At 36.5% G+C, this 10245-nt stretch overlaps 1 protein-coding gene across 1 annotated transcript; it reads left to right on the forward strand.

Moving 5' to 3' along the window:
- The first annotated feature begins 3062 nt into the window (after nt 1–3062).
- Nucleotides 3063–9765, forward strand: LOC114358977 (UDP-glucuronosyltransferase 2B1-like). Its single transcript, XM_028313188.1, has 4 exons — nt 3063–3965; nt 6894–7116; nt 8726–8945; nt 9386–9765. The coding sequence occupies exons 1-4, from the start codon at nt 3138–3140 to the stop codon at nt 9672–9674; spliced, it is 1560 nt and encodes a 519-aa protein (XP_028168989.1). The 5' UTR covers nt 3063–3137; the 3' UTR covers nt 9675–9765.
- Nucleotides 9766–10245: the final 480 nt, after the last annotated feature.

Below are 10245 nucleotides of genomic sequence, written 5' to 3' on the forward strand. Positions count from 1 at the left end.
ATTTTCTTCTCGATTTTTAGGTAGGGCTTATTTTAAGTTGATTAGCTACCACTATCTTACTTAAGTCTATCGCCATAACAACAATTCATTATATTGTTGTGTTACGACAAGTAAGGTAGCCTTAAGTCCTATTATGGCTGAGGATTCTGAGTGAAGCTGTCTTCCACCTTCAGCCTGATCATCACTTTCCATCAGGTTAGATGCAGGACAAGACTTTCTCTGCTGTGTGGAAAAAACTAGACATCTTTGGCTAAGTTGCACCACACAATTTTAACCAGCTACAACGATAAACGTTGCTTTTGTATGGAGTTTGACAGACTTTTGACGTTTGTTAAAATTAAAATAATACGGTACAACGCAGCCTTGGTGCTTTTACCTGCCTATATGTCAGAACAAAAATAACATGTTATTTCTCGCACTGGTTTTTAATCTAAAAAGAATCGTAGAAAGAATATATTTTCTAAAAATACTCCCATTGATAGCAGCTTCCCAAAACTCCAATCTTTCTAACTTGGGAGTATCGCCACCTCTTTGTTTTATCTCATCGTATATATTTCATACGCAAATTGGAAACAGCCACGCAGGCAGTAAAGATTGTACGCGATTTTGTATCGGTAAAGTTTTTGCTATATCAAAGTTAGAAATTGTGATTCATAGTCTATCGCTGCGAGGTTATCGGTGGTTTTGTAGGGTTCCATAATTATGTCGGTACAGAAAACCGTAATAGGCTAGTTTCCTAAAAAATTTTTACAGTTCATCAAAAAATATTAGATACGAATATTTTTAATTGTCAAAATTATAATGGGGATGTTGCCTGGGTCAAAAAGCAAGAGTTTTAATTAGTCCGTCAGTTAACTTATCAAAAAATACTCTACACGTATTTTTCACTTTTTCAAACTAATGAAAATTTAAAGAGATAAAGCGCCCCAAAGTTCATAAGAAGAGGCCCGTGACGTCAACGCTTGCTTAAAAATGCCGCACGTTGTGACGTCGTGCGCAACTTCAACGCACCATAACTATGTAATTATTTGTTAGATTGACAAATAAAAATATACGTGTCCAATATTTTTTGATATTAAACATTACGGACTAAAAAAATTTTTTTAGGCAACTAGCCTATTACAAAGTTATGTTGCGTTGAAGTTCCGGGCGACATCACAAAGTGCCGCAGTTTTAAGCACTCATTGACGTCACGGGCCTCATATTTTGAACTATAGCGCGCTTTATTAGATTTCATTAGTTTTAAAAAGTGTTTTTTTGATAACTGACGGAATAATTAACTATAGCTTTTTTTTGATGTATTGATTTTGAATGTTTTAAACACAAAATATCGAATTGCCTGATATTTTATGGTAATTGAAGCCACGACTTATTGTTTGTTAAATGACTGTTTCAGTCTGCAGAACAGCTGACAAAATTAATCTGTGATGCAAGTCCTGAATGCTCCAAAATAGATTTTTAGTGGAGACTGTCAGCAGGACGGACTTGAGCTCTACGGAACAGATAGATGATTACAAAGATGTTTGGCCCCATAGACAAGTGGCACTTTTTGATCCAATCAAAAATCGAATCCGTTATAACTCCATAAAAAAGGCCTTTCGACCATCTTTCTACCCACTGGTAATTTAGTCATTGGATAAAAAGGGTAAAATAAGTTTTTTATCCTTTAAATATTCGCCACAGTAAGACTCTAGTTAGCTAAGAATTAATTATTTTTCTACGGAACCAATCCATTATCAAGCAAACACGCTTGCCCGTTTTTTTATTGGGCAAATTTCGCGGGATCTTACCAGCCTCAGTTTCGAAGTTGTTTGTTTTGTAGATTATTATCATGTCTTAGAAAGTGATAACACGAAAGTACAAACACGAAAACAAATTATACACATGAGCAAGTACGCTTCTGAAATAAATCGTGGGCATATTTTAGACTAATAAGACATTATGTGGTCTCCAAGGCATTGTCTGGAGAAACAAATTATCCTGGGACAAATGGAAGACAGACGCGCTCGGGGCAGGGCACCGACGAGATGGTCAAACGGGTGAGGAGGACGGTGGGCGGGAGTTTGCATCGTGCGGTTCACACAGCTTATGACCGCAGTCTGTGGAGGAACACTATCTGTGGTCGCGATCCTCATCAGTGAGGGAACGAGGAAGAAGAAGAAGACTTTTGAAGAAACTTTCTTTTTGTGTCTTTCACTTCACCTTTATACGAGTACTAATGCATGTACCTACGGACAAAGTTAACTATCCATTTCCGGTTTTGCTCTCGCTCTCATCAAATGGTGATTTTTTGCGATAGAACGAGACGACAAGTCCGGCAATGGGTAGTTAACACTGTTGCCGATAGTAACCTACTATCAACATGTATAGAAATCCAAAACATTGTGATTCTTTGTCGAGTCCGTAACCAAAAAATCGAATTGAATAAAGCGATAAAGTTTTTTCTGTTTCAGACAAAACTCCAAAAGCCTACTAATTATGACATTGACAATGTATCGCTATAATTTCCAGACACAATATGCACAGTTCTGAAAACCAACAACGTTTATAAAATTCATTTTCCTTTACTCCAGCATCAAAAAACAATTAAATTACTCCAGCAGCTTTGGGCAAAGATAAATTCGGTCAACCATTTGGCATTGACCGATGGACTGTCGTCACTCCACTCTGTTTGCTGAGTTTAATGTGATACAGTTTCATTTGGCTAATGATTTGCATAGAAATGAAGTAGTAGAGAAAAATATCCTTTGTTGAAAATTCGTTACAAAACTTTAAGTATTTTTTGCAGTTTTGGTTTTTAATATTGTCGGCTGCGAGTATTTCAACATCTTATTAAAAAGATACCTACATCTAGCATTTTTTTGATATCAGTTTGCTTAAAGAGCAGTATATCTCCGTTTTGACTTGTTGTCACATGCGCCCTTTTAACTATCTGGGGCAGTTATCTCATATAATTTGCTACACTATTAATAGATTGGCACAATGACATGCACATCACATGGACCTTACTACGATCTAATTGAGTAATTTAACTCAGCATGATATTCCAATTCATACATGTGACGCGATTCTACAACAATATCAATGTCTGAATAAAATTATTGCGGAACTTATCATTAGTTTAATCACCAGCAGCAATGCCAGACGTAACGTTTTTATTAATTGCATTATGTTTATCGTGTGCGGGATCAGAAGCGGCTAGAATTCTTGCGTACTTCCCAACACCGTCGATCAGCCATCAAGTCGTCTTCAGGCCTCTGATGCAAGAACTGGCAAAGCGAGGACATGAAGTGACCGTTGTGACTACAGACCCAGTGTTCACGAAAACTCCAGCTCCTCCAAATTTAAAGGAAGTGGATTTACATGACTTATCTTACGGGATATGGAAAAAAGAATTTATACAGAGATCAACTGAAAATGACGATATTGTGTCACAAATCAAACTGATACTCAAATTGGTTAACGATATTATAGAAAAGCAATTGCTGAGTTCAGAAGTGAGAAGTGTGATAGATGAGAATAATAAATATGATCTGGTGATAGTCGAAGCGCTTGCAAGGCAGTTAACGGTTCTGGCACACTTATTTAAAGCGCCACTGATCCAGTTCAGTTCGTTTGCTGGAACGTTTGATACTTACTCAACTGTTGGTGCACCCATGCATGAATTGCTGTATCCCTCCGTTGCAAGACAGAAGCTTTTTAATTTGACTATGTGGGACAAAGTGACAGAGTTAGCGAAATTCTACCAGATGAAATATTATTATTACGACACCCAACTTCTGGAAGAAGAGAACGCAATGCTCAAACGTGTATTCGGCGATGTCCCTTCTATTAACGAATTGAGTAATAATGTGGATCTGCTGTTTTTGAACATGCATCCAATTTGGGAGTGCTCCAGGCCCGTTCCACCGAATGTCATACATATTCATGGAATCCACGAAAAGCCTCAAAGGGATCTGCCAAACGTAAGTTAATGATTCTTTATTAGCATAAATAAGATTTTTTATAACGAAAACACTTTATTATGGCTTCGTGAAAATCTCATTAGAAACAAAAAAAAAACTATTTCTATATCAATCTAAATTAAATTGGGTTTGTAAACTGTGTTTATGAAAATTAAATGGTGTCAGTGTCAACTATTTCTATATAAATAGAAATTCTATTACCTATAAATAGAAAGTTACAAAAACTAAATCCAAATTACAAAAAAGATCATGAAATTGATAATACTATCCTAATTAGATTTAATAAGATTATTTAAAAAGCGATCTCTTTCCAATGCCATATACCGGGTCACATACATTCTTAGGCGAGTGTGTTGGGTCTGTGAATTGTAAATCAATTCTTTGAACTCCAGTATTTCCATTCTTATTAATACTGATGTAGTTTCCAGTGAAAATGCAGTAAAAGCATAGCCTTAAACTAATATTATAAATGCGAAAGTAACTCTGTCTGTCTGTCTGTCTGTCTGTTACGCTTTCCCGCTTAAACCTCGCAACCGATTTTGATGAAATTTGGCATAGAGATAGTTTGAGTCCCGGGAAAGAACATAGGATAGTTTTTATCCCGGTTTTTGAAACAGGGACGCGCGCGATAAAGTTTTTCTGTGACAGACAAAATTCCACGCGGGCGAAGCCGCGGGCGGAAAGCTAGTAAACAATAAAGATAAAATAATAAAAAAGTAATAAAAAAGTGGTCATTGAGATTAGATATTCAATGAATATCATATGATTATTATATGAATATTATTCATAATTACTATGATTTATTGTAATACGAGTGGTAATTACATTAATAAGGTAATCAACTGACTTAGTCCAGAGATTGCCAACATCTCTATGAATCTTTCTTTCTAATATTTATATTAGAAAACTCAAAGGCATGTGTTCTTTTATTTCTAACTAGCTTTCCGCCCGCGGCTTCGCCCGCGTGGAATTTTGTCTGTCACAGAAAAACTTTATCGCGCGCGTCCCTGTTTCAAAAACCGGGATAAAAACTATCCTATGTTCTTTCCCGGGACTCAAACTATCTCTATGCCAAATTTCATCAAAATCGGTTGCGAGGTTTAAGCGGGAAAGCGTAACAGACAGACAGACAGACAGACAGAGTTACTTTCGCATTTATAATATTAGTTGGGATAGGGGGTTTTGTCAAAGTGACTATGTCACCCCCGTAATCACCTTCTTAGAATCTATTACAATAATTATGATTATGTGCATAACTCAATGACCACTTAAAATGTTATTATTATAATCGGTCTTTAATAGCATTGATAGTGTTCTAAGAGATTTAAATCAAATTAAATAAATAAATAAATAAATAAATCTTTAGACAATCTTTAGACAATTTCACACATCGCCAGCTAGCCCCAAAGTAAGCAACTTAATGCTTGTGTTATGGGTGCTAGCTTAAGGCNGCTCGGCCATCCTACTTAAAGCGAGTCCCATCGCTTATTATTTCATTTAAACAAAAAATATAACATATTGACATTTCATGAAAAAAAAAAACACCCTAATAGACTTAAAATAAATATTAGAACTAATTTAAATTTATTTTATCTACAAAACTAATCATAAAGAGTTGGTGTAAATTATAATTATTTCATTTAGATATATTAAAAGCATATAATAAAGTGGATATAAAGTCACCGACATCATACTATTTACTATTACAACAGACAATCAACATGTTACAAGTGTTTCTGAGAGAGGACATTACCCAATTTAAATTTACTATTTACTCATCTTTTGCAATGTCATTTTCAGATGATTCAGACTCAAAATTTTTATTGAAATTCATCCAAATCTACCCACTTTTTCGAGTAAAAGGTGTGTCCTTAATAACAAACCTGTCAGTATCGAGGACTATACGGTAGGGATCTTGATAGTTTCACGGCCACTTTGAACAGTGTTTACTTCTGCAGTTATATTTTATATTTATTCGATTCTAGAATATATTCCCAAAAAGTCTGAAAGGTGTTTTAATTTGTATCACTTGGATATGATTTCTATTAGAAAGTGTTGTGAGTGTGACGCTTGAAAGGAAGGAAGTCAACCTAACCTAACCAACTGCGTATTCCTATACTGTGTAGCTGGAAATTGTGGCGGGAGCTCTTTGACGCGCTGTTTTCGGCGAAGAATTGCGCGCGCAGATTTTGACAGCGCGAAATACCTACTTTAGAAGAAATACCAAGCCTTAACGGATATACTACTTATATACATTTTTTTTTTAAATACATACATATTATACATAGTAACACCCAGACCCGTCACAGAAATTAAAATTAATCATTTCAATTTCTGCCCGGCCGGGAATCGAACCCGGGACCTCTTGGCATAGTAGCACGTTCTGAACCACTACACCAAACGGCCGACAATTACAATTATATTGTATTTTATTTCCTTCTTTTTAGGAGACCTTGTTGAACTTGGTTTTTACCATTGAAAGTCGGTTGATAGTTCATTGAGACAATTTTTTAATTACCTATAATATGATTTTTTAATTATAATATTATTTTATATTAAAAATTCAGTTGAAATTTACAGAGGTGTTTTTGCGTGTAAGCAATAACAACCATATTTTATATACTTTTTACAGCTATCGATCATGAAATTAGTTTATTTGAGAATATTTACGTGTAATATAATTTATTCGTTACGCCATCCATGGCATCTTAAAGTAGATCACACGCACTTGCTAGTGATGGCGTTTTATGTAAACACTTTAGGTGTGCTCGCTAGCGAATGCGTCAAAAAATCTACGAAGATTTTAGTTCTTGAAAGTAGCCGCTAGGGGCGTTGTACAATCTGTCATTTTGTAATAATGTAAATGTAAACTTATGGTAAAGTACACTGGTTACCTACTAACCGTCTATTTATCATATTTTATTTTAGGAACTCAAAACGTACCTAGATTCCTCAAAACATGGAGTCATCTACATAAGCTTCGGGACCAACGTAAAACCATCGCTGCTACCCCCTGAGAAGATTAAAATCATGGTAAACGTCATGTCCAAGTTGAAATACGATGTTCTATGGAAATGGGACAAGGAAGATATGGAGGGCAAGTCTGACAACATCAAGCTGGCTAAATGGCTGCCTCAATCGGATCTTCTGAGTAAGTAATATTTTACCTGAGTCCGGTGGAGGGCACTAACGACTGTCATACAGTTTCACAATAAAACTAAGTAGTACTTACAGGCGTTGACGTTCAACCCTATCTCATAATTATGTCGCCAATACCTTGGACCTTGTGATGATACCATATGCAACAATTTGTTCAAATAAACTTGATTAGTAAGTAGATAAATAGTTGAAAGTCCAGGACTTAGGCGGTTGAATATTTCTTTTCTTTGGTGAAATAAAAAAAATGTGCTGATCGACACACTATAAATGAATTTAGTAAAAAAATGACACCCACTCAGCATGTTATACCCCATGAATTATCATGTTAATATTAACTACTTATTTACCTGTCAGTGTCTTGTTGAGGCAACTTAAAAAAGTACATTCTGTGTTTTTGTTATTATTTAGGCAGTTAAATACTGCACAGTATTTAGTACACCATTTTCTTTATTTTCTTCCATCATACACAAGAATACGCGTGCGTGAGTCAATGTTCGCTCGTATGTGAGGCCTTGTCGAATAGTATCCTGTAGGTGGGCCATCGTGCGTGTTTTGTTTTCGATGTAAACTCGCGGAGATGAACAGGCCTGGTTATACTAAGACTGAGTTCCACCACCTTATTTTAACCGTAATAATAACAATAACCGGAGCTTTTTGTATGGAGTTTGACAGTTTTGACGTTTGTCAAAGTTTTAGTAAGATGGTGCAACCCAGCCTTTGTATTATCTATAGTTACAGTAATCTATAGTTAGTTATCTATTTCCCAATACTCAATCATTGATCTCATAATATCAAACATAATTAAAACTGACGAAACGCAGATGTTAGACGAATAAAATGAAAATCAATTATTATAATTTATACGTTTTTATACATTATTTATTATGTTTTATTACCTAACACTTCCTTATAAAGTAAAATTATATCGTATGATCTTTGTGGAAATCCTTGGGGGAGGCCTTTGTCCAGCAGTGGACGTCTTTCGGCTAAAACGAACGAACGATAGGTATCGTATGCCTATCATAATACACAAGTCATCACAATTAATTACACGAGATAAGGTATTATTATCTTGAGTTGAGACTTGAGTGGTTAATCATGCATCATTATGATGATTATGTCAAAAAAACTTTTGTTTGTTTAAACATTTTATGCTAATTGAAGTAAAAAGTCCATCAGACGGATTGAAGATAAAATAATATAATTTGTCTTCTTTATTATTATACTAATTAAATACATTGAAGTTGCGGGTTCCCTAACTTTACTGGTTGGGTTATTAACATTTTATTAGCGTTATGAGTCACGTGCTTAGGGGAGGCCTTTGTCCAGAAGTGGACGTCACTTGGCCAAAACGTAATTCCGTACGAATATGATGAATGAGAAAATAATTCTATTTATCTGTAAGTACCTATACCTACTGCAGTTTCGAGAACCAGGGAACATTATATTTATTCTGGATTTTAAAAGACTCCTCTATGATATGGCGGTAACAAATGTCTTTCGGAGATCAGTCGCTATGTGTGTCAAATGACAGTTCATTTTTCCATCCCGCAAATCAGGATTACAGAAGGAACGAGCCCTTATTCTAATACGTTTTGCAGGACATCCAAACATCAAATTGTTCATAACTCAAGGAGGTCTCCAGTCTACCGATGAAGCCATTAACGCTGGAGTACCCCTCATTGGTATACCCATGCTTGCAGACCAGTGGTACAACGTCGAGAATTATGTTCACCATAAGATTGGCTTGAGAATTAATATGGATACCATGACTGAAGAGAGTTTAAGAGAGACTGTGAAAAAAGTTACTGAAGATCAAAGGTTTGTGAAACATATTTTTGTGACTGATATTTTTTGTAGCCGATTCGCGGGGTTACTTATGCCCATTTTCACCATCAATACCTAATTTATGTGACCCCTATGGTAACACATAACAGGAATTTTGTTCCATAGGGGTCACTTAAAAATTAGGGATTGATGGTGAAAACGGGCATTAGTCTCCTATTTAAGGACGAAGCATACTTATCAATCTAGAAACGGATCTTTCACGCGCGTGTCAACCACGAGGCGAGGCGTTTACGTTACGGTGCGGGTAAATGTGCGTTGCATGGAGTTTCATACAAATACCGACCGCTTCGATTTGATACGGTTACGATCCCTTTCCGGGTTGATAAATGTGCTACGTCCTTAATACCGCTGGGACGATCAACCGACAAAAATGACAAATGACGTCCGATAATGACAACCGTCTTTTGTTCCAGCTACCGCCAAAACATAGTTCGTCTCCGTTCCTTGATGAAGGACCAGACCGACACGCCTTTAGAACGTGCTGTATGGTGGACAGAATACGTATTACGTCACTCAGGCGCACGTCACCTCCGCTCACCTTCAGCTAACATGCCGTGGCACCAGTATTTTGAATTGGAACTTATTTGTACTGTATTAGGAGTGGTATTTGTATGTTTAATTATTGTTGTAATAGCTTTAGTAAAGGTAGTTAAGGGTTTAAAGAGATTGTTAGGGTTACAAGTGAAAGTTAAACGCAGTTGATGTTTGCTTGCTCCAGCTAAAAATAGATAATTTTTTTACATTATAATGTCGCAGGAGATAAGATTAACCTCTATTTTTTGATTATTGTTCACCTTGAGTATGTAATTGTGATAAGGCCTCCCCCAAGGTTTTCCACAATGAACGGTCCTGCGCTGCCCGCATCCAGGCTCTTCCCGCGACCTTTACCAGATCGTCGGTCCACCTAGTAGGAGGCCTGCCCACGCTACGTCTTCCAGCCCGTGGTCGACACTCGAGAACTTTCCTGCCCCAACACGAGGGACCATTTTACCAAATTTCTGTCTTGTCAGGGACCACTATTTTTTTCAAAATCCTATGAAAGGAGGTTGATTTCTCGCCCATTGTGCGCCGTTTGCGTAAATCGACTCATCACGTCACGTCACATGTTTATTACGATGTCTTCGTGGACCACTTGGAATGCCTCCAGGGACCACCAGTGGTCCGCGGACCACCGGTTAAGAACCACTGCTCTATATGAATAGTAATATAGGGTTGCATTGGAATAATTATAGATTTTGTATTATGTGTTCATTTTTTTTAATTGAGTTAAATC

This window comes from Ostrinia furnacalis, unplaced genomic scaffold (genome assembly GCF_004193835.3).
Source record: "Ostrinia furnacalis isolate ACB-3 unplaced genomic scaffold, ASM419383v2 OfSCF4161, whole genome shotgun sequence".
Taxonomy (NCBI): domain Eukaryota; kingdom Metazoa; phylum Arthropoda; class Insecta; order Lepidoptera; family Crambidae; genus Ostrinia; species Ostrinia furnacalis.